This window comes from Lagopus leucura, unplaced genomic scaffold (genome assembly GCF_019238085.1).
Source record: "Lagopus leucura isolate 7727_CA_CO unplaced genomic scaffold, USGS_WTPT01 Super-Scaffold_1, whole genome shotgun sequence".
Lineage (NCBI taxonomy): Eukaryota > Metazoa > Chordata > Aves > Galliformes > Phasianidae > Lagopus > Lagopus leucura.
In genome coordinates this window covers 28,285,509-28,310,397 of record NW_024962250.1, presented here as the reverse complement: position 1 = coordinate 28,310,397, position 24,889 = coordinate 28,285,509, and the positions used below count along the sequence as shown (strand labels likewise).

General features: G+C 35.6%; 1 protein-coding gene across 3 annotated transcripts in view; it reads right to left on the bottom strand.

The window, feature by feature from the left end:
• Positions 1-337: 337 nt before the first annotated feature.
• UNC79 (unc-79 homolog, NALCN channel complex subunit) overlaps positions 338-24,889 on the bottom strand; it is a 95,002-nt gene continuing 70,450 nt past the window's right edge. For all 3 annotated transcript variants that reach the window (XM_042864344.1, XM_042864353.1, XM_042864361.1), the window contains 9 exons: positions 20,511-20,615; positions 16,732-16,809; positions 14,487-14,576; positions 11,542-11,717; positions 9,725-9,911; positions 7,931-8,128; positions 5,761-5,838; positions 1,844-1,885; positions 338-1,313 (listed from right to left, as the gene is read on the bottom strand). In XM_042864344.1, the coding sequence (XP_042720278.1) occupies positions 1,113-1,313; positions 1,844-1,885; positions 5,761-5,838; positions 7,931-8,128; positions 9,725-9,911; positions 11,542-11,717; positions 14,487-14,576; positions 16,732-16,809; positions 20,511-20,615 (1,155 nt within the window). In that variant the 3' untranslated portion in view covers positions 338-1,112. The remainder of the gene's footprint in view (positions 1,314-1,843; positions 1,886-5,760; positions 5,839-7,930; positions 8,129-9,724; positions 9,912-11,541; positions 11,718-14,486; positions 14,577-16,731; positions 16,810-20,510; positions 20,616-24,889) is intronic.

Below are 24,889 nucleotides of genomic sequence, written 5' to 3'. Positions count from 1 at the left end.
TTAGAAGTGGTAAATCATGATGCTCTTAAGATCTGAGGCAAAATTCACTGAATTTATTATTTTTCTGTGAAAAATCTTCCTAAATTTCAATAGGCTTTGGCTGAGTCTCTTAAAACTCATTTGTTATTAAACATCATGTTCAACACAACAATATGCAAATGGTGCAATTTGTTAATATTATTATGCAAATGTTCAAGTCCAACCATGCTCTCTTGAAGTCTCAAAATACAATTTCTGTAGACATCAATCAGAATAAGTCTGAGTTATCCATTTTTAATTGCACTGTATACAAGTATTACAGAAGAATACAATACAGTATTCACAAAAAATCAGAGGCTTATATGAAACCTACAAAGAGCAGCACAGCATCAATGAAGTAAAAGCAATATTTCAAAAAATAATAAATGAGGCTTGGCAGATTTGGAAAACAGTGTTAAAGAAAAAAAGACAAATGAATTGGCACAGTTTAACAATCTAATTTCTAAGTGCACTTTATAATAACTCTCCTTAAAAGCTGCTGTTTTCCCAGAAGATGATGACAAAAAGCCTCATTAGAACACCACTGTTTTGTGGTGACAGGTTTTATTGCATTGCCAGCTGTGAATCTGGAAAAAAAAAAGTCTCCCCCCAAATAACTATAAAGGTTCCTAAAAAGCCAGTTTTCTTTATTATCATCAAAAAATAGCAACGTAGCACTTCCATATTCGAGAATACCCACAATTCTAGTTTTAAAAAAAATAGAAGTTAAAGAAAGGTGATTTTTGTATTAGCTTCAAAAATAACGTAAAGAAACATTTATTAACGAGATATTTCAGTGATCAGAGAGATATGTACAATGAGATAGATTTAAGTCCAATCCTGCAAAATACATGTTTGTGAATGCAGACTTGAATACCTGTTGATCCTGCTCCTTTGAGTATAAATGATTAATGTAATTAAGGACTGACAGGATCAGACTCTTAGCTTCACATAAACTTTTCCACAATCTGTTCTAGGCTAAAAAGTATAGATACAGTATATACTCTGTATACTGATTATTACAAAAGGTGTTCTACAGCTCTAACTCCATTATTGCTAGACTAAAAATTAATATTTGGAGCAATTTATGTGAATCATAAAGGATAAAATTGAGATGCAGCTTCTGATGATTGAATTTCCACTTGAGCCATTTTAAACTGGGTACACTGCAGCCATTTGCGCAGCACTGACAAGCTGTTGTTCATTTGTCCTGACCCCTGTAACATCCTTAGGCTGTGATGGTTGACATTGCTCTGGATGGCTTGGAGGCGCAGCTGAAGTCCAGCAGACAAATGCTGTTAAAATAATGTAAAACATTTAGTTTATCTCCTTTAATATATGCATTAATACTGTATTATTGTCATCCAGTGTTGTTGTCCGTCAGGGAAAGCTCCTCTACTACCCCAGAGTCATGTTTCTTTCTTCCAAATCTTCCACTCTAGTGTTGCCATGAATTACAAGTGTGCCTACAAATCACTAAGACTCCCAGTCCTGATCTGTTACAGAATTTTCAACCCCAGAACAGGAAAACCACAGCTCAGAGAACAATCACTTCATTAAAAAATAAAAGGCTAGCTGCAGAACCCAGTAAGAAGTATTTCAAAAGGGAAAGGAAGAGCAGGACTGAGCTCAGAGCACATATCTTAGCTGATGACGCTAAGATACCCAAGACCTTCTGAAGTGCTGAGCTATCCAGTGCACCTGGATGTGACTCAATGACCTACTTTCAGAGAGTTTGGAGACCGAGTCTAGTAACCCTTCTTCCAGAATATACAGAAATACATGAGACAAAGAATAAAAGAACAAGTTATGAGAAACAACTTACCTTAAGATTTGACTGTATCATTGGCAACCACATTGGTATTAGCTGCAAGAAGAGATGCATTTTGTTATTATACAAGTGACTGTAGACATGCTGTAGTAACCATGAGACAAAGAAAGGTACATCTAACCCATTTAGTTGTCAAAATGCACAGGGACTGAACCATATATCTACAAATGTGGTTATTTTTCAATGTTGCATACGTTTTGTGGCAAATGACTCTGAGGTTTGTGGCAAATGACTCTGAGGTTAAGAAGCCAGCTTCCTTTGTTTGCAGGTTGATGAAGCACCAGTAGTATCTACCGATATTCTGTCTAGGGATTGCCTTAGACAGTGACAAGAGTGCAAAATTAAAATAAAAAAATAAAGGAAATCACTTCTTATTTTCCTGTCAAGGGCATACCTGTATGTGTAGATGAGCAATAACAGAATGAATACAGCACATATTCCACATTGCAAAGCATCCACCAAGAACTGAAAAAACAGAGAAGTTCCTAATAAAAGGCAGATATTTAAATAGTAACCAGCACTTCATAAGCCACTAGGTCAGTGTCACTGCTTCATTGCAGAATGTGACCTGTGCACTTGCAAGCACAGATTTACTTTCCTAACTGTAGAAATGCTGGTATTTATTTCAGTCTTCTGTTCCTCAGAGAACTTTTATTTCTAAGTATAACATGACAAGCTTCTAGAAGACAGAAAGGCCCTTCTAACAGAAGTATTCATGTTCTCCAATATTAATTTAACCACTGAGATTATTGATCTAAAATGTTCTTTCTTAATGGCATCCAAATTTGTAATGTACCAATTATGCTACCAGGAGCTGCAAGTTAAACCTAATCACTATTGACAACATTAGATAAAGTGCTGTTTGCCTCATGCAAGGAATGATAATTGTTTCAATTTCAGTGCTATTTTGCTGGAGAATCATATGCAGATCTGTCAGGACCAATTATTTAGCCTATCAAATAAAGGACCTCAGCATTTACAGATAGATGAATACCAAAACAGCCAGAAAGTAGCCAGATGTAGTAAGTGTGGGAATTCTCTATGTCATTCTGTGGACACTAAATTAAGTGCCTAGTAACGCCTAGTGCCCCTAAGTCCAGATGTGATTGTTGGAGAGGTGGGAACAGGAAACATATAGTGAAAATACATGTTCTGTGTCCTACTGCCATTAACAAATATCACTGAAATTTCACCCAGAATTAATGACTTCACTATGAAATTATCCAGTAGAGACAGAACTGGTATCGGAGGTAAAGCAAGCAAGGAAAGAAGGTAGGCAGAAAACACAGGGAAGGGAATTTTCCTCAGGTCCAAGGTACCGCCCTTTGCATCCAAACCAACCAACTGGACACCTTTTAGAGTCAGCTGAAAACAATAAGCACTCCTCATCACTGCTTTGGTACAAGATGAACTGGATATCTAAAATAGATAAAGATGAGTCATGGCCTAAAAATATGTGTTTGTATCCATTGACTAAGAAGGGTAGCCAAGGAAACTAGCTCATATTGATATTTATGCTACAGAAGTCTAAGGTTAGATAAGATTAATGTCATCCAACACCACTTCCATCTTCTAGAATCTGGACACATGGAGGACAACTAATATTCTCCTTTAGGCACAAGAAAGTAAACCCTCCACTCCTACAGCTGCCACTTAGATAAATGAGACAAGAAGAAATTTTTATTGAAGCACTTAAGCTTTATGACCTAGTTCCCAGCCAGCCTTTTCTACACAAAGGAATAATACATAAAGCTGGCTAGAAAAAAACAGCTGGAAGAACAGTCTGCTGTCACTGTCAATTTTTGGAATTGATATTTTCAACAGGATCATGTAGATTCCAGTGTAAGTTCTGACAGAAGCCAGGCTGGATAGTAGATCAGTTACTGTGCTTTTCTGGCTCCTCTACTCTACCCACTTAAAAAGAAAAATAAACATATAATTGTTGAAATATTTTCACAGGAAATAAACTTTGTTTTCCTCAACAGATCAGTCAAAATATTCTAAGGTCAGATCCAAAAATCATCCTCTAAGAGAACAGGAAATCATTTAAAGACGATAGAAAGCAATCAAAGATATGTCTCTGCCAAAATCAGAATGAGTCTAATAGCAGAGGTCAGTACAGTATTTGGAGGACAGATCCTCATAGAATCAACACAAAGGAGGAGATTAAAGAATGCTTTTATCAGACAGCTCTTCTTTCAGTGAGAGAGAGCTGAATTTTTCATGTCTTCCATTTCTCTCTTGTTTTAAGACAGATTTTCAGAAAATGTCCACTTAGTATAAATGGCGTGTCATCATCCAAAACCTTCTCATTGCGGTGCATTGAACATATGTGTTAAATCACACATAATTACATAATGACTTCATTAACAATAAGTTTTTGCAGCACCTGGATTCTTCAGGTGGAATAAAAGACACTGCAGTAGACAAAGCGTGAATGACAAATGATCAGGACTGTGCTCAGTTCCAAGAGGAATTACTGTACTTGGTGAAAGAATGTTGGAAAAAAAAAAAACTAGGATAAATACTTACACAATTAATTAGTTCTGAAAGAGTTAGTAACCTGGGACTACAATCCATGACTGCATTTTAAGTAAATGGGCTAAGTAAATGGGATTTGGCCATCCAGACACTTCTCTTTCACCTCCCATCCACACAGCAGGAAAGCAAGCATGTTAACTAAATTTCATAAGCTTATGGGCTTGATTTTGTAGTAACAAAAACCTGATTTAACCTGATTTAGCATATTATTGATATGTACTCTGAAATGTAACCTCTGTAAGTGTATATGCGAATTGTGATGGGAATTAAGCCTCAAAAGCCTCTCTTTTGACAGCTTTAAAGCCATTTCTCCATTTTCTTTGAAGACATATCCTTGTCAAATCCTGGACATCCTAGACTGCCCCCAGCTCCTTTAGAGACAGTGACAATTACTTTGATGTCCCTACAGTGACAGAATTTTTGTGATGAATTGAGACATTACTGACAGTAAATCTGTATTTTCACGATGAATGTGAATATTTTCAGGTCAGTTAACATCAAATCCTTTCATTTTAGCTACTATATTTTCAATTCCTCCTTCACCATAAAAGATGGGAGTAAAACATTAGCAAAAAGTTTCCTTTATGGAATTGAAGAACTACCAACACATGTCAGCTAGGTTCAGAGTGCATCTAACTACTTAGTTTGTTATAATTTTCTGTAGGGGAGGGGGAACACCTTCAGAATAATATGATAGCAAAACAGGTAAAAAAAGGCTAATAAAATCGATCCATGCTTGTGCAACCATTTCACAAGCTATTCTTTTCTGATCTGAATAGTTCAGAAAATGCTCAGGAGCCTGACTGCTGATTTCAAAAGCAGTTTTACATTAACAAAGCATGCCTTATTTGATTTTTTAATTAAAAATAGCTTGTAGCACATCCATTGGAAAGATTTATTATCAAATAATATTTGACTAAGAAAGACACCCTGGCATTTAATACACTACTGTGGAATAAGGCTTTGTAATCAACTTAGAAGAATTTTGAGAACCGATCAATGAGGTGATCTCCAAAGGATCTGTGATGATTTAAGATTACAGAATGGCTGAAAATTCAGACAATACCTAGAGGTTCTCATAAGTTAGAGATACTAGTTGAGATCATTAGGTGAATAAGACCATCACAACAACCAAAGGAGAAAGTACATCAGAAGTCCATTTCAAAATATCAGGTGAATATGGATTTTAAATTAGAGTCTGACCTTACTAGAAATTATAATTTTTGTTATGCTCTACTGGATTTTATTTCTTCACTAACATTCAAATTCTACTTCTGTTGCTGTTTTTAAGACTTGCAGGGACCACCCTCTAGTAATCGCAATTGATAAACAACATCCTTGACTAAATGTTCATAATGTGATACACCTACCTTTACAAAGATAGTAGAGTTGCATTCCTGTAAAGCCTCCATTAAACTAATCACATGCAGACATACCATTTCCACCATCTTGTAAAAAAAAAAATAAAAAAAAATCAAGAATGAAAACAAATCAATATCCAGTATTGTACACTAAGCTAACACTAAGAAGAACCTTCCTCTGTTTGCTTGGCAGTTATACTGGATCACTAGATGCATATTTACTAAATACACATAAGATAATACGTACATAAAAAACACAGTTTATTTAGTTTTCTCCTGATGTAGCAACATCTGTCAAATATTTCAAAGTGTTTGACGAATTTTAATTCCTATCACGCATCAAAACAAATTGTCTTCAGCTTTCTTCCTTTCAGACACCATAAATCCTTTTACTTGCCTTTGCTGTATAGTTCTCATCAATCAAGGTGTCAGAAAATATTTTTATTTACTGAATCCTTTAAAAATTAACATAGTCACACAAAACATCTTTTTTTCTACTATCAGAAGACAATTTACTGTTCTGAACTGGCAGCTAATCTATAATTCTTTCATTTTGTATGATTAATTATGACAGGTGAAGACATTATTTATTTGGTGGTAGACAACATTTTATGTTTTATATTATGTAAATTCATAGGTTCAAGAAAAACACCTTGAGTCAACAGTGAGTATTTACAGTGCCTGGATATGCTACGTGTAAATTCCCCTGACAATAATTAACTTTTATGTAGTCTTTTTTTTTTTTTAACCTTCAAAGCGCTTTAGGCAAACACTAATTAACCTCCCAACACCCACGTGAAATGAGCAAGTATTATTATCACATTTCACATAGCAAGAGCCAAGGCAAATAGTTTAATAATCTGCACTAAAGTCACACACTGAGATGCTTTGAGAATAAAAAGTGGAACTTGAGGCTTCCAGGTCATATCTTTGTCCTAAAGTTTGACATTTTCCTTTGTGTCTGACTAAACAACTGGCTAGCAAGTTACACTATGTACAGCTCTCACAGAGTGGCTGAAATATCATTTAAAGACAGTTTCACATGTTCCTTGCCTCTTGATATGGACAAGACACAAGGAAAGAGTGCCAGAGACATTCCAAATACAGCCTACGCACCTATGCAATTACAAAGCTCTGAAGGTGGTACAAAGGTCCAAAGGTGGTGTGAAAGATTCCTTACAAGGGTAAAGGGGAATTCCATTAAATAACTCCCATTTTAAAAAAGGGAGGAAAAAAAAGCAGCAAAAGAAACAAAAAAGAATGAAAACTCCAGATTTCAGAGCATCTTGCTTAGAGGATGAGGCTATCTATAAAGAATCTTCCTCACTTGTTTACTAGTTACTAACTCAGTTAAAGTCAATCCATCATTAACATACAGTAATGTTACCACACTCTTCATGTCATGAGAAGTGGCTAACAATACATCTTGCTCATCATAAACAAGATCTCAATCCTAAACCTGCATGCATAGAGAATCATTAATCAGTGGTGAGCAGAGGTAGCACCTGTGTGAAAGGCAATCACACATTTTTGGTTTCTTACTGTATGAAGTTTCTCCAAAAACAATGAGCATTTGAGATAAGTGAATAATTAGAATTTTTTTTTTTTTTTTTTAATGGCCTGGATAATTTCTGGGCACCATGAATAATTCCCTTTCAAACTTTATCTCTGGAGATTCAAGTTATTAGCTACTCAAAAGTGTTTTTAGAGATAACTACGTGCCTTATTATTGATAAGCAACCAATGGGCTATGAATAGTGAAGCGTCAACTCTGTGTGTTTTTCACCATTGTATGGTAAAAAAAGCAATTGAAAAGGATATTCATAGAATTATCCTAAAACACTCAGTTGCTTGTGTGAGGCAGAGTAACATGAAGCAATAGGAACAGTGGGAAGAGCAGGGATACATAAAATGAGACTTGAAGCAGAGAGCCCTCAGTCCAGCAAGCAGTGACTAGCTCCAGAACACCACACCTCTGTTTCAGGCAAATCCTGGCTATATCCTATCTGAGGCCCGCTGTAAAGTTAAACCAATACTATCTTTCTCATTAATTTCTCAAAGTATCAATGTTGCTTTAAAAAGTTATTCAGAGACTGATGTATTCCACTGGAACGTGGAAACAAAGCCAAGCCCCATCCAAGTTTAATTTATACAAATCTATGCACAACATCTGACTCACCACTTTGTTATGGGCCATCAGCTGTAGGATGCTAGGTGTCACTCGGCTCCAGAACTCCAGGGCTGTAAGGATCGCTGTAAAACTAAATTCGTTCTGATTCTGGACGGTTGGAGCTACTGCTGTTTGTTCACAATACACTGTCCACAGCTGAGCAAATATAAATGCATGGAAGAGGGAACACATGTGCAGAACAGATGTCTGTAGAAATAGAAAAGAGAGGACAATATTTATTGAAAAAAGTTATTGGAGTATAATGCAGGGGCTTTCCCAAAAGTACTCCCCTGTCATGCATTGCACCGTGAGTCTTGTGCTCCACTTTCCTGAATGTTTCTCTTCAATTAGGAACTAATCATGTTTGATAACACCTCCATGTTTATAAGTGATTTCATATCCATGGCCTAAAAACTGCATTTGCACAATCCCATTCAATCTGAGTATACAACATTAAAGTCAGTCCCTCTAAAGAAAAGGTTAGTTTTGCAGAACAGGTACTAAAGACTAATCCTGAGACTCTTGCTGGAAAACTCCTACCACCATCTAAGGGAAGCCTGGATGCATGAATCACATCCATTAGTCTGATCACCTACAAGGAAGTGTATCACAAAATACATCATTGTACAACTGTGATCTATTTCTGTCTTGCTGGGACACAGCTGTTTACAGTCCAGGAAAGTAAGTTCTATGAAGCTAACAGAGAATTAATCCTGTGGACTCAAGCATGACTTTGCTAATAAGTATTATGTATTGCAATGTCTGAGGCTCCAGGAGTCCTGAACATTTACTACTCCCTTAAAAGAATGATGTTACTGGTCAGAAATGTTTTCTCAGTTTTATAGTGCAGCAGTGATCCATGCTTTGTGGCAGTATGACCACATCAAATATTGCCGTGGTTGCTTGGTAACAGGGAAGAGGTAATTGACTGAAGAAAAAAAAGACAAAAAAAAAATGTCAGGAGACATGAATGGGAAGCACCAGTGCATTGGCTGAGTGAGGGGAAAGAAAGGGGGATTTTAAGTACTATAAATATGCATAATCCTCCTGCTTTTGCAGTTAATAAAATTCTGGTTGGTGCAACTGTACTGTTATATCTGCGTTTAGCTACTGTCACAAATTGCTTATGATTTGCAGTAACTCTCTTGTCAGTAGCTTCTTTAGAAACAAAAAGTTGTATTTGAACCATCACTGTAATTAATTTTTTATCACAGCATCATTAATAGGTTTTACAGTACCACTGTACTTTAGAATTCTTATTCAAATCTCCTGAGATTTGCTACAGAGATGGTAATTGCTAAAGATTCAATTTGGAATTGAGTTTGTCCTTCCCCATTCTTGTAGTGATATTTTGAAAAAGTTTAAGAGATTTAACTTATTTGTAATGATTTCATCACCAGTTTTCTATACATGAAGAGCTAACTTTGCAAGAAAAACTGTAGAGATTTCTTTCCCTAGATTTCGGATTTTAATGTTATAGACCTCCTTTTCACATCAGAAGAAATATATATCCCTCTGTTGGTTGCTTCAATCCAGTGGAAGCTTTTCTTGAATATAAAAAAGGCAGAGGGTTCTTAAACTCTCAAAATAGCATTATTGGATTACTTCAGAAAGGGTCTGCGGGATTCTGTGCTGGAAGTGTAAGCCATTTTAAACAGGATATTAGTTTACATGATGCAGTTTTGATAAGACTTGTGAAATTTAAAATTTTATATCACCATCAAAAGACAACTTAGTGATAAATATTTTCAAGAGTGAGGCCAGTATACACCACATCTCCTCGTAAAATGCAGAATCCCTTACCTTCGATTGCTCTGGAAACCCAATCAGAATAACAATAAGGTGGTCAGCAATTTGTGAACCTGCATCCAGTGGAATAGGCATGCAAGATGATGGAGAATTTGGACAGACAACATTGTGTGTCAGTGACCCCAGGAGTAGCCAGGACAGCAAACGAATATGTGAAACACATTCTATGAATTCTTTGGGCCTGTCAAGAAAGAGCGGATTTTATAATGCTGCAAAGTTTTCTACTTCTTCCCCAAAACAAAGAATCTCTTTAAACACTATGCAGATGCAGTCTTAAGTTCTGGAGGCACAAGTCATTGGTACAGCTTATAGGAAGTCTAGAACCACACAGAATTTAGTGGAGTTGACATAACCTTTAACAAACCCAACAGAACATAACTGGAGGAGCCTAAAGAGTGCTTTCTAGATAAGGATAAAACATACATGGATTCACCTGATCTACACACAGTGATTTTTTTAGACAGAAATCATCAAATGAGGATTGCCCAAACAGAAGTGCTCCTCTTTGTTTCACTGGACATCACACAGCTGACAAGGCTATGACAAGGTATTCTTCATTCCACAGCTAGCTCTGAAACTCAGATGCTCTGCCCTGTCTTACTTTCGCTGTGTTCCACTTCTCCATACATAAACTCCAAGTGGAGTTCATTCCTTTTTTTCCTTTGTCTCCCCCTGGACATTAGAACTGCATTCCTCTGAAGGCAGAGAATGTGCTTCTTTGTGACTGTTATTAATTATTCATTCGCCATCTAGTGCAAAGCTTAATTGTGAAGCTCTGTGCTTAATCTAAGAAAGAATGGTATTTTCTGGAGTCATCTTGTCTGTTCCCTTCCTGTGAAACAGTTCAGACTACACACTCATTTGAACACAAAGGCATGGGAAAAAATATTTTAGATCAACAAATTACTACCTAGTAGGCCACTCACTACTCTCACTCATTTATAATTTAATGTTATTGTCCAGGTCTCCTAGAAACAAAGGTACATTCCATTAATGTACTTTTTTGTGCAGACTGATAAAATGTTCACCCTGAAATAGATACAGGGTCTTGTGGGAAGTCCGCACCTTCACCTCAGAATATAAAATGTGACTTTTACAAATAAGAAACTGTAGCCCAAAGAGTTTCTTATTCTCCTTAATTCAAACCTATATATGTTCTATCTGCAGGACTGGAAACCAAATAGCTTAGTCCTCAGAAGCTCAGGCAGAAAGCCTGAGACAAAACTGGGACTAGAATACAGATTCGTTAAAATACAGTCCAGTGAGCTACACTCTACACTTGCTAGCATTGTAAGATAAGGGACAGTGCTTTGCTCTTCTTTTTAAAGATAAGAAGTTGCACATTAGGATTTCTCACACTGAAAAAAAAATAACAAATAGGTCTTGAAGAGCAGGATTTCTCCCTAGGTATCTTTTACCACCATCTACGCAGACTTACACTTAAAGATCTTGCTTATTTGTGATGAATAATATCAAGGGGCATAATTTCCATTTTTCTATGACCACATTTTATATAATTATAGGACTAATAAATTACTTGCATGCTTTTCACTGCCTGTTTCAAGATGAAGAATCAAGTTCATTTTCCAATGCAACTCCATTCAAGTCAAAGGAGATACTTCCACTGGTCTCTGCTTTAAATGTTGCACTGACGAGCTTCTCAGATAAGGATCAGGGACATGCTGATGAGCATTTTTAATACTCATGGCCACCAATCCTAACAATGGATCCTAACTCAATCTGGCAACATAGAATTCTATGGAGACTTCTAATTCTTGTTTGTGTTCCTTTTTGTGGAAAAGCATTCTCACCCTTGTTGCATTGCTGAAGGAGGATGGTAAAGCCAAGGCAAATATCGGATCACAGCTTTGTTGTCTCTGTGGTTTCCTCGTGTGATTTCCATAGCAGTAATCTGAGCTAAACCAACTTTCAGATGCCCTCCAAACGTGTCTTCATGCAGTGGCTGAGAACAAGTCTTCATATGACTCTGCAAGGCAAAGATCTTATTTCCTATCTGAAAAGAGTATTCTGTTTCACTTCCCTTCTTGAGATCTCTAGCTTGAGACTAGAACTACATAATCTAACCTAGAAACGGGTTTTAAAACATTCTCCACTTTCTATATTAATAAGAGTATTATGATGCAGCTTTTTTCAAGGAGGCCATGTTCTCAAGAGCCCATGCAAAAGGTTAATTTTACAAAATGTCTAAGTATCTGTTGTACCAAAAACTCAAAGCTGGTAAGTGCAAACTAACAGTTGCACATCCAGACAATTTAACTAAAGATCAAATAATCCAGCCATTCAAAAGGGGAGCACCCTGGGCAGGAAATGTCTTCCTTGTACAGTAGAACTGTGCAATATTCTGTTTCCACATACAGAAATAAGATGTCTCTCATTCACCAATGATATGACTGTGCTGCTCAAGTTATTTGGAACAAATGCCTTTAAGCCCCAGAAATACAAGGGCTAAACCTTTTACCAAGACACTGGCATACATTTCTTCCTGGAAAAATAACTTATGCTGTTTTGACAGTGGCAAGGAATGTTTCACTGGTGCTCCTCAAGATAACTCCATATTTCTGAGCTAACTTTGCACTACCTTCTGTCTCTGAACTAACAGAACATATGCTGAGTACATATAAATATGTGCTTTGCATAAGAAAAAAAGGCTATCAATAATTGAATTATTATGAAAGAATCAAAATCAATAATATTCTATAACAGGATCTGACCCCCAGCAATTTATACTCTCAAAATTACTTGAAGTCTCCTTGAGAGGAAAAAAAAACCAAAAAAACAAAAAACAAAAAACCTATCACCATGTGTATCTAGTGACTTTGCTACAGACAGGTAAGAAGGATAGAAAGATATGCAGGCAATTTTATTCTTCAAAAATAGTGGCATTTTCTAAATAAAGCCTGAGCGTTAGCAATGAAAGTGCGATCCCAAAGGAAAAGAAAGATAATAACCTGAACAGAAAAAATAAACTGGAATGTGGTTATCTTGAGAATTAACATTTATATCTTGCTTATAATGCAATAGTTGAGAATATATAGAACTGAAAATAATTAACTTAATTAACTTCTTTCACAGAAAAGGGAACTATTCTCAGGCACCCAAAATAAGATGCTGGAAATTAATCGATAATGGAACTATTTGTTCACTGGAATTTATAGGATAGTATTTAATAATCTTTTCTCAATTTTTATCTTCTGAAGAACATCACTCAACATCTAGAACTTCAAAAGCTTTGAAAATTTGAAAAGGTGAAACGATTCAACTTTTGCTGTTGAAATGTTACTAGTCATAAAAATCCTACGATATTCACTATGGGAATTTCTTTGTCCAGATGCTCTTGATAGTTTTTCAATACACATCCATAGTAAGAAATTGTACAACTGGGTAGGAACACCAAGGTCAATAAATCCCAGGCAACATAAACAATTATATTTAATCAGCTTAAAAGAAAGTAAATCAAGATGTTGTGAATTTGTTTAAAATTCTGACTATTTCTAAACTTCGAAACATATGCAATATTTTCCCAACAATGCTGGAAACACATAATAAGTTTACCTTATGATCCTACTAGAATTTGGAAGGGAAAATTCTGGGTTCTGATTTCTCAAATTCATCATATTTAATAAGAACCGTCTTTCAATTTTGCAAAGATAGCTAAAGTTTAATAACTAAAATAAATAAAATTACTAGCATTTTTTGTCTCTCTTATGTTTTTGGTAGAGTCCTCTATTACATGGACTCAGACAACATGGACTCAAACAAATACAGCATGCAATTTTGAAAAAGTTGGTTCCAATTTCATTTTATAATGCTACAGAGCACACATTTGGATATCTTGTCTAATTCAAAAATATAAAAGTGACAAACTGGGTAAAGTTTTAGTTCATGTCTTAGCTATATCTGGGTATACCAGTGTACTAAATAAATAGCCCTACCAAGCATAAGAAATTATCAACTAAGACTTTTGCTTTGCAAAAGCATTTCTAAAAAGCAGACTGCAATTCAAGGGAAAAGGGGCAACAAAAAAATAAGCACAAGTGGAAAAAGTCTTCACACAGAAACTTTTTTACACAGAAGAGAGGATAATCTGCAAGTATTTTCACATGATTTTTTCCCACTCTCTGTTTCTATGGAAGTGACAAATCAGATGTATCTCTTTCTCATTTATGATTTATTTGCCAATCTCTTTTGAAAGTAGCTCTGAACTGGAAAAGAAATGGTTGAATAATTTTAAAGGATACAGCTGGAAGGCAATTCAATCCAGCTTAAAATGATTAATTATTTTGTACTTTGAAGTAAATTTCTACTCCAGCTACTGTACAAAAGGCTGCCTCTCCTACTGAAGATTTTCTTTTAAATCACAATGGGATTCAAGGCATAAGGCCAATGGGGTAAGAACATACAAAAAAAAAAAGGTACTTTGTCCAGTAAAACAAGGTTACTGTGGGTTTCAAGAGATGAGATTTTCAATTTCACAGGAATTCTTCCTCTTCTGTAGTATTATTATTCTGCAAAAAATTGTCCCCTCCAGGGCACAGAGTATAGTGGAGAGGACAAGGGAAAGTGAGCAAGCGAATACATGAGATAAACAAACAAAAACAGAGAGAAAGAGAGAGAGAAAAACAAAGTCAGTCTTCCTTAAAGACTTACAGTGGTTCCTTCCAGGCGGGATAATTATGGAAAGCATATTTAAAACAACAAAAATTCCATATACACTTTATGTATGCCCATAACCAACCTTCAGTTTGGTTAAGGTATGCATATCTGCAATGAAATCCAGCACTTCCCCAACATACTGCCTCATGCACTCCATTGCTGCTGTTCCACACTAGAACATAAAAGAAACAAGTTTAAGCACCAGCTTTCAAATAAATTAGTGTTTTTGGTTTTGCTTCTTGTGCATCACAACACAGGTTTGTTTTTGTCTGTTTCAAATTCTTTACTTTTTAATTGAATTACTTTAATTAGAAATATGCATTCTTTTATGCCTTTCTTTTCTCTGTAACATTATCTTATCTGATGATAGTATCAAAAGAGAGATCAGTCAGTGTAACTTATTCATGCACCATAAAATGATCTTTATCTGTGACAGCAATGAAAGATTAACTAATGAAACTTTCAATAATATCTTTGTCATGCAGCTCCTGAAATTTACAGTGGTCCAAAATCAAAGTCTTAAAAGTTTGATGAGAGCTTAGCAACTCAGTTCTTCAAGCAGCTGAGCATCTCTGCAAGTAAAACCAATCAGATGTGATTGCAGAAAACAAATTGTAAGGATAATTTTAAGGATTTTAATAAGACTGCTCTTATGTTCACGTGAATCATGGTGGAAAAACAGGGTAAATGGTTGACCTAGTGTATTTTCTGTGTAAGCATCACTGAAATGAACATCACTAAAATTTGTTAGGGTTTTTTTGTTGTTTGGGTTGGGTTTTTTGTTTGTTGGTAGGTTGGCTGGTTGGTTGGTTTTTTAACTAACAAATTTTTCTGGGGTATTCCTGTAGTAAACTCATACAGCACTCAAGCTAGTCATAATTTTGAAAGGAGGATGCGAGGGAGGGAAGGAATAAATCCAATTCTTATGAACTATATGAATTTGAGCATAACCATGTAAGTACTGAGAAGTAATGCATGCCAGAGCAAGAAAAACCCCAAAGGGAAAACAAAAGGATTCAATGTGGCACTTGCATTCCCACAGCACAAATTTTCATAGTCCCTTTCCCAGAACAATGAAAAATGCCAGTTTGGCCTTTGGCTAGTATAAGACATGCCCAAGATGTGCACAATACTCAATGTAACAAAGCTGTCAGATTAAATAAAGGTTTCCAAACCAGAGAAATCTGGAGAAAAGCTTTCAGAAGATGATATGGCTGACCATAAGGTATCATATAATGTTTATATTTTAATAATCAGAGGTGAAGATGATTCTGGCTGAATTCAAGGGGAATTAGAAATGTCCAACATTCCTCAAAATCAAGTCTTTATATTTGCCTCAATTTTAGGGTCTGAGTAACTTTAGAGAATGTAGGATGGAATTATTAAATTTGGTATCTTTCTTCTTACAGTAGAAAAACAAAACAAAACAAAAACCCAGTCAAATCCCAAGACATAGGCTCAGCACAAAATATTGCAAAATGTTTATAGAGGGGGGAGATATTCTTCTTTGACCTTTATTTAATCAGCTGTGCTTTTAAATACAGAAGCATAGTGCACAAATGAATCAGATTTATTTTTGACCACAAATTTATTAAGCCATAATTGAGTTTTAGTGTCTGAAATTCAAAAAACAGTTAGCATTCTATTTTTAAGGAATTCATCCAGATGATTCCCATTTTCCTAAGTTAATATCAATCTACTTGCTGTTGAATTATACCACTTTCTGTTTTTTCAAATGCTATGCCTGCCAGTTCCCTTGACAGAGTAACAAACAGTAAAAAAGGTCACTGACAGCCCTGTCAGCATATCCTCCATCCTCTTTATGTGGAGTATTGAATAACAGAATTATAAAAGATATCATACTCAGACCTCTGAATAATAACGTTCCATCACAAAAATCTTCCCTCTGAGTTCCTGTTTCATTCAAGCAGTGAGCTACTTGGTTCCTTAATTTTTTTTCTGAAATGATCATTTTCCTATCAAACCTTTTTACAGCAATGTCATCTACTTACTTAAACCACATGTAAATTAAAACACTCTGTTGGGAGGAAAGGAAAGGCATTATTAAAGAGCTACTTGAATACAGGCTCCAGCTAAAGTCAGACATGGGACTAAAGATCATTAGCAAAAGTAAGAGAAGCAGCATCAAGTCCAAAACCTTTCAACATTCATAAAAAGGAAGAAGCCTATCAGCTACTGGATGCAACACACCTTGCCAACCACAGAAGAAATGAAAAAGAAAGAACATTCAAATGAACCATTATGAGCTGATAAGACATAATTTTAAAAACCAAAACTCAAAGATGAATTTTTGATTCAGTACTTACTCCAGGCAGTGAGGCAATCATCTGTTTATGCAAGATTGTTGACTCAGCTAGTTTAGTTCCAGCGTCTGCACAAACAAACTAAGAAGAAATTAAAGATGAATTATTTTTTAATAATTTACAGAGGAACCTGAAGACACTAATAAGTTGTCTGTGGCTTTATTAAGATCATTTCAGATCTCTACTTGCTTATATTTGCTGTAATTTGCCTGTAGAGTTCTCTTCCTTTATTACCAATTTCATTTGTTCGCCATTATAAATGAGTAATTTTAAAGAAAAATTCTGACTTAAGTGTGTTTCATTAACACATATGTGCTGGACAGAATCAATTTAAAGAATATTATATAGAATCAAATCCCTCTTTATAATCATTAATAGGTATATTTGCCATTCCCTGGATATATCAAACACTCTTCTTCCATCCCAGATTAAAACAAGATAGAGAAAAATAAGGCAGATTGCCATGTTCTTTACTATGACACTACAGTGCTTTTACTGAAGTTCTACAATGATGAATTATATGAACAGTTTTCAAATTGAGAACATATGTACACACTGGTACAATATAAGATAACCTTTGCATAATAAAGGCCAAAAAAATAAAAATACAAGATCAGCATCATTCTGTTATACTAGACTATCTCTACTTGGCTGAATTATGCTTTTATTTCCCTTGCTTTCTTTGTCTTTTTTTTTTTTTTTTTCTTTAAATTTCAAATCCCTTGCCCCAAAATCTCTGCTGTCCACATCATTCATACATTAGATCCACTAATATCATTATTAAATCTTTATGCTTCAATAATGCATTTGGCAATGTACAGATGACTTGGTCTTGCCTAAAACTTGTACTAAACTCTATTTGCACTTGAGTAATTTCTGTCTATCATGATGCAAGGAAGCTTTCTAACAAAGAGCAGACTGAAAAGAAGAACCAGCAAGCTAAATTATAAGTCTTAATTTTCTTTCTTGACAATGAATACAGTAGTACCTTTACAAAGTGAGAAAGATATTGACTACACAATATTCTTCACTATCTAATGCCTATGTGTTAGCGGTGCTTTGAGTGGCTGAAGCTATCCATGAAAATATTTCCAAAACATTTATTCTTGCAGTTCCACAGGCTGTACCCTTTAGAGATTTAATCTGAATTCAGACTGCCTACCAAAGACCTGGAAACACGTCAGACCTATGACTTGACCAACAATTTCTACTTTGGGATAAATAATAGAAAGATATATCTGAGTTTAGATTAATAATTAGATATCATCAGACATAGGCCAGGATCCACTTAACTCTTCTTTTACTTAGAAATTATTTTACACCAGAATAAATTACACAGAAAAAATAAAAACGCAACTCTTATTTCAGTTGTTAAGTGGCCTAATGCTCTTCTTGTCTGAGCTCTAATCGTTATACAAAAGTAAAAGAAAGCCTTAGGTTTATGGGCTATGTTGATCCAGACTTTCTCTTAGCTTAAGCAGCAACCAGGACACTCAGTTTCTGTTTTAACAGAAGACCCATCAGTGAACTTAAGTGAACAGGTGACAGATTTTCTCCTAACGTTTCCTGTATCCAAAAGAGAAAATTGTTGCAGCAGCAGCAAACAAAGCTATTGCTACTGGACTCTTTTAAGCTTCCTGCATCTATTGCACAGAGGAGTTTGGATTAAACAAAATATTAATTTATTTGTGAAAAACAGCTGAACAAAATCCATTACATTTTTAATGAGCAATTGGGCCTTATTTAGCTTATATTTCTCAGCATCTGACTGCCATGTGCAAGGATCTTTCCTAAATTCACAATGCAGTCACAAGATGGAGAAAACAGAGGCAACGAGAAAATTTCTTTCATTTCCAGTCCAATTCACTGTGATTTATGTTGTCTCTGCTGCAAAAAAATGAGGAATGGGCAAATCATTACCACATCTCTTCTTAACATTGTCTGATAAGATACAGATGGAGCATAATGTTTAAGATGCAATTTCTTCTGAATTAAGTGAATTAACTATATAACATCATTATCTACATTATACTACGCTTATAATCAGAGCTGTAAAAATATATATTCCTAATAATGTATTATGTATGTGACCTTAAATTGTTGCAGTCAGTAATTAGCGGATCAGATCTTCACAAAGACATAAATTGGAACCACTAGATTTACAGCAGCTGAAGATCTGTGCAGAAACGTGAGTAACCTAAACAAAACAGGTCAAGTGTACTGATCTTTAGAGGATGACTGAACATGCAAATCCTAATGAGGTTAATATAATTTAAAATCATTAGAAATCCTGAAGATATATGCTGATGAAATGTGAGTAGGAGAAAGGTACTGGGAAACAAAACACTGGGTGAAGAAGCAGTTCCTATGGAAACCCATGGAACTGCAGCATGTAGACGACGGCTTTAATTTGCTAGGACAAATTGAAGAGACAGACTTTTTTGACCCTTAACATCCAGGATATCTATCTGGAATTGGGATGAGCTGGTTAAAATTCTCATTGTTTGTAAAGTGGGATACAGTTGTGCTCATTTTTGCACAGATGTCAACAGTTACACTGAAGGCACCATACAATCTGGAATAAATGTGGGTGTCAAACATACATTCCTAGAAACTCCTTTGTCAGCCCACAGCTGATCTATCATTAAAATAAAACACTTCTAGCTCCTTTATTCTGAACATTTTAATTGACTCTCAGTTTTCTGTATGCACTGTCTGTATAGAACCTTGTATGGAAGCTAACAAGTTAATGCAGAAGAGACTACCTTGAAAATGGAAATCATTTTCATTTGGTATTACCTTTGGTACAGTTTTAAGTCCATAATGCCATTCAATTTAAATGAATATTATGTGGGATTTCTGTGGTAAAGTTGTACACTGAGCCTTCCGTTCCATTAATAACATTAAAGAAAATACACATAGATACATGTTTGTTTTTACTATCACCTTTTTTTAAGTTACTACAACGCCTAGGATATACTAAGTGGCTACTATGGTATTTAAATTCAATTTGACACTAGACCACATACTACTGAGGGTTGCCAATTTGCACTTAGTGGGCCTGAATACAGACCATGTTCCTTATGACTGACAGGACAGAAGAAGCTTTGGATATCAGTAAATATGATTTACTTCATTAGCCTCTGAAAGGCTATACAAGACCCTTATAATCACACTGGCTGCTCTTGGGAAGGTATGAATGCATCCTAAAGCACGTATCGCATATAGGAACAATTCTAGAAGGAAAGTACTGGCAATTATCAGTTTCTCTTTCTGCATATAGGAGAGAGTTTTCTTTGATGACTCTATCTGGTGATTGGCTCAATGTGAAGCACAAGTGTTTATCAGCTAAATTCTACTGCCAAGACTGAAGGGTTATGCTTGCAATCCTAAATGGCAAATTCTGGATTGATTAGATTACAGAAATTAAGGTGCTTTGTCATCCTTCAGGATAGATAGCCACAGGACAAAGCTACATAATGGAACAGTGCAAAAAAGATTGACCTCTTCTTTAATCTAGAAGTCAGTCAAGTTGACAAACACTAATGCACATGCTATCAAACTGAATCTCTGCGCCGCTAAGACAGAAAGCAGTTATTGGTTAAGTTATTGGAATTGGGACTCAAAATAGAAGTCTGAGATTAAAAATTAAAAAAGCAAACTGTCAGAGCCTGACATTGCTGGTATTTTCAGTAACCATGCTGAACTTGTAAATTCTTTTTTGTTGAATTTGGGCTGAGATACAATCCAGATGAGAATAACATGAGGTAGATCTTCTGTACCTGGACCAACAGCAATAGATTCATGTCTGGTAATGGTGATTTTAACTTCAGTGCCTGCAATAACTCCAATATGACACTGCGTGTCAAGTAGAATTTGTCCCTTTCCTGCAAAAGAAGAACATAGTATTATAAATGTTCTGAAATTCATTGGCACCCAATAGTAAACTACAGCAATAATTTTTCATCTACATTCAAAAATATAATTATAGAAGTGTACTTTTTGTTACTATCTTACAAAATTCCACATTTTTGAAATTCTAAACATCAGATAGAACAGACATCAATGAGAATGTTTTTTGCTATACCAGATTTTAATATTTCATACATGACAGATTTTATAAGACAGTCATATAGCAAAGGCAAGCTGGGTAGATGTCACTGCTTACTTCCGTATAGACAGGAAAAGGAAAGTAGTAAGGATTGACAGAGGAAAACCAACCTGGAAATAGTCTTTAGCACTGTTCTCTCACTAAAGTGGTTTAGATTTTACCATATATTTTTTTGTTATCATTTCCTCTTAAAATAAGGTTGTGCGCAGTAAGACAGTTTTAACACTGATTTTCATTCATTAGACTAGCAGTACTTTTCCACTTTCACAATAAAAACCATTTTGGCTACAGCTGCTACAACAGAAACATTTAAAACACATGGTAAAAAAACCAGCCAATGGAAATTAGAACACAGAAGCCTAAGAATAGAGCTGTAGAGCTGAAACAGCAAGGCGGTTCAAGAGATAAGAGCAGCTTGTTACATATCTTACTTTGACATTCCCTTACTTCATAAGATAAGATAAAAAATGTGAAACAAATCCATAGCCTGCTAGTGACCTCCACAACTCAAGAACTTTGATCAGCAGAGAGACTTACATTGAGCTCTCTTTCAAGTGAACATTAGAGAAGAAAAAATGTTTTCTAATAAGAAAACCGTGTTCCAAAATGTGTTTATGATTTAAAGTTTATTATCTCTTGTCTTGTAAATCTCAAGCACTTGCCTGCTCACTTGAGTAAGTTAAACTTCTAACTTTTCATTTAGTAAGGGTCTCAGTTCCTCTGTGACATCTGTAAAATGGAATAATGCTCTTTTCTTCCCCAAAGAAGGATTGTAAGGCTTAATATGTGAAGTCAGTTTGCAGCTTATTTCCAGCTGCACGCAGTAGCAAATGCAACTAAAATGAAAGGAGATGGAGGATATGAGTAGCTGGAAAACTGAGCTTTGATTAGCACAGACTGAGAAGCCAGTCACCATTGTTCCTCAGAAAGACGATATCACCACACTGTATTTGGGTAACACAAAGCCAAGCAAGTGCCTCCCACAGCATCGACATGTCTTTTAATGAAAACAGATTTTAAATATCAACCTTTGAGTTGGAAAAAGGCACTAGAACAGCAGAATTGTATGTCTGACATGGAGTCTGTGAATGAAAGACCTGACTTAAATTCCTGTTTTGGCCTATACAAGCAGAATTTTGATTTTTCAATTGCATGGAGCACATGATCTGATGACACATTTTCAGATAGTACATATAGCTGATGGAATGAGTCCCATACTGCAGCAGTCTATGCAGCTAAACTTAAAAAAAAAAAAAAAAAAAAAAAGCAGCAAACACTGGATCAGCTCAGCTATATTATGAAACAATGTCTTGAGGAGACAAATACTCAGTCACACATCCTCACACCCTACATGCATGAATGCTCTGATCATATAATGGCCTCAGTAACTTATCTCCAACAGTGCCATAAGCAGATGCCAAGAGAAGAATAAAAGCAGGGCAAGCATATATAATTCCCACTATTGCTCTCATAGCCACCGACTATTTTCTGCTCAGGGGACATCTGAGGTCAACGTGGCTTCTGTATGATTTGTAACTCTCAGATTTCTCTTCCATGTGCACGTCAGCCAACCACTTGTGCCATGTCAATTTTCAGAACCAGCATTATTTGGCAAGAAGTCATTTGAAGAACCACTTCATTTTACTTGCTTTGACATTAGTTCCTACTTAATACGTCCTTGTTCAGGGATAGCATGAGATTATCCACTTCTGTCTGGTTCACTTGTGACTTTACAAACCTCTGTCACTGATGGGAATCATCAGTTGTTGCTTTGTCAGTTAGAAGAGATTGACTTAGCTGCTCTTCATATGGAGCTCACTCCACAACTTCTTCATTCTTGTTACTTTTATCTGAACTTTCTCCAGTTCTATTATATCCTTATTGAGCATGGGGAACAAGAATGGTACATAATACTCAAGGCAAAAGAGGACACTGATGACCTGCTGGAATATCTATTCCTCAAACAGTGACTCTTCCTACTGTCATCTGCTTTCATAGTCCTGAGAAACATACACAATGCAGTTAATAATTACGTGCCCCAACACACTGGACAGAATTTTCTATCAACAATCTGCTGGGAGAGAGGTAGAATTCTTGTCAAAAGCATTCAACCATATTAGAAACTAACACCTAAGCTACACAGAATGTAATTGGTAAATTGCTTTGTCAGAACACTGGAAAAGAAAGAGAGGCCTCATGAATCCCAGCTTTCCTTGGCCTTAAGGATGATAAAACAGAGAGACAACTCTTTCTCAAACTACTCCTACCTGTCAAAATTCTTAATGCTTTTTAAGCACAGACAGATGAAGGAAAATTGAGCAAAATGTTTTTAGACATCTGACCTCTTACTTCCTGCTGTTAATCAGGAGTGATGACACTGAAGTCAATGGCCCAGAGCTCACTTCCTACTGAAGTCTCCTCAATCCTATCATTCTGCCATTCTGATGCTGATAAATATGTATAAGAACTTCATGTTCTGCAACAGCAGTGCGAAGTCACATTAGCTCCATGAGAATAAAGCCCAGAGCAGTCATGTAAACATGGTACCAAAGAATCAAGGATGGAACCCCTCCAGTTTCTGTTCCGCCTCTCAAATGCCTTGCAAACGTTGAACTATGACTTTGCAAATGCAGATGTGTAGAATGTAAAATTACCAAAATTTGTTTCAAACAGTACCTTAGGGTCCAAACTTAGTAAACAGAACAGGTTTTTTATTTGGTTTAACAGAGTAACATGCTATCTCTCCAAATAATCCATGAGAAAGCAGAAAGTCTTCATATTTGCGTCCGTTGCTACTGCAGTAATTAAAAATACTGAGGATATACACTCAGTTCTTCCAAAATTTCAATAAGAAAACCTTACTGTGTACAGTTCAGTGGAATACTCCATTTACTAAACAGTATATTAGTAACGACAGTATGATAGTAAAACACTAAGTTTAGAATGAAGCGTCAGTAGCTATAGGAGGTAAGAAAGCCAAAAAGTATTCCTAAGAGATTTGAGAGGAAAAGTGAAGGTAAGATGATGACAATCTAAAAAAGAGACACTATTCTCAACTGAGAGTTCCAAAAGCATTGAAAAAAAACAAATTGCTGAGCTGGAACAGAATCTCAGACAAGGACATATATCAGACTGATGTGAGTCTTCAGACTCAAAGATACAGAGATATTTCTGCCACAAGATATTAGGAAACTGTTGATGATTAAAAAACAAAAAAGATTTTGAGTGGTCAGGCAGCATTCCTCTCCTTGAAGTATACATTAAAGTGGTTTGCTGCTGGAAGAGACAAAATTCCTTCATACTACAGCTGAAAGTTGTTCTGTAAGTTTTGTTTGAGCCAGTAAAAACTAACAATTAATTCTGAATAGTTGTAATGCTCTCAAATTATTTTCCTTCTGCAATTTGCTTCTACATGGTACTCTAACACAAACAGCACTATTCAGTTACAGAATTGTCCACTGCAGAGAAGCACAGAGAGAGCAACTAGCTTTTTTTTCTAAAAGCATTCATTAATTTTTTTTTGCCAATGTAAAACTAGGCACGCTTTCTTCAAGCACGCTTATTTTCAAGTAATAACTTGGATAATGTATTATGAAGTTCCACTAAATTAAGCGTTTTGTGGCTAAAAATTGCAGGAGAACATTCACTAATGATTCCATTTATGGGTCACAAGGTTGCATTAAACTAAATCAAGGAGCTTTTACCAAGTGCTATAATCCTAGCTTCCTGCATGCAATTAAGACACAATACAGTTATAGAATATTGAACCAGGAAGCATGCAAGAAAAACACTAGGTTGTTCAATATCATGTTTTAATAAAATTTTAATTAAATAACTGAAACTATGGAGGCAGTATGAGGGGAGTGAAATACTTCCTGTATTTCACAATTTGCTTTAGAAGGCACACACAAAATTGCCTTATCAGATCTCAAATGCAGCAGTTGTTTCAACTTTAAATGTGTGGGTTTTTTTTTTACTGTTTCAGTGAAATCTCAGCCAATTCTCAGTTAATATTTTTCTCATTTTACTTTGCTTTGCCCAAAGCCTGAA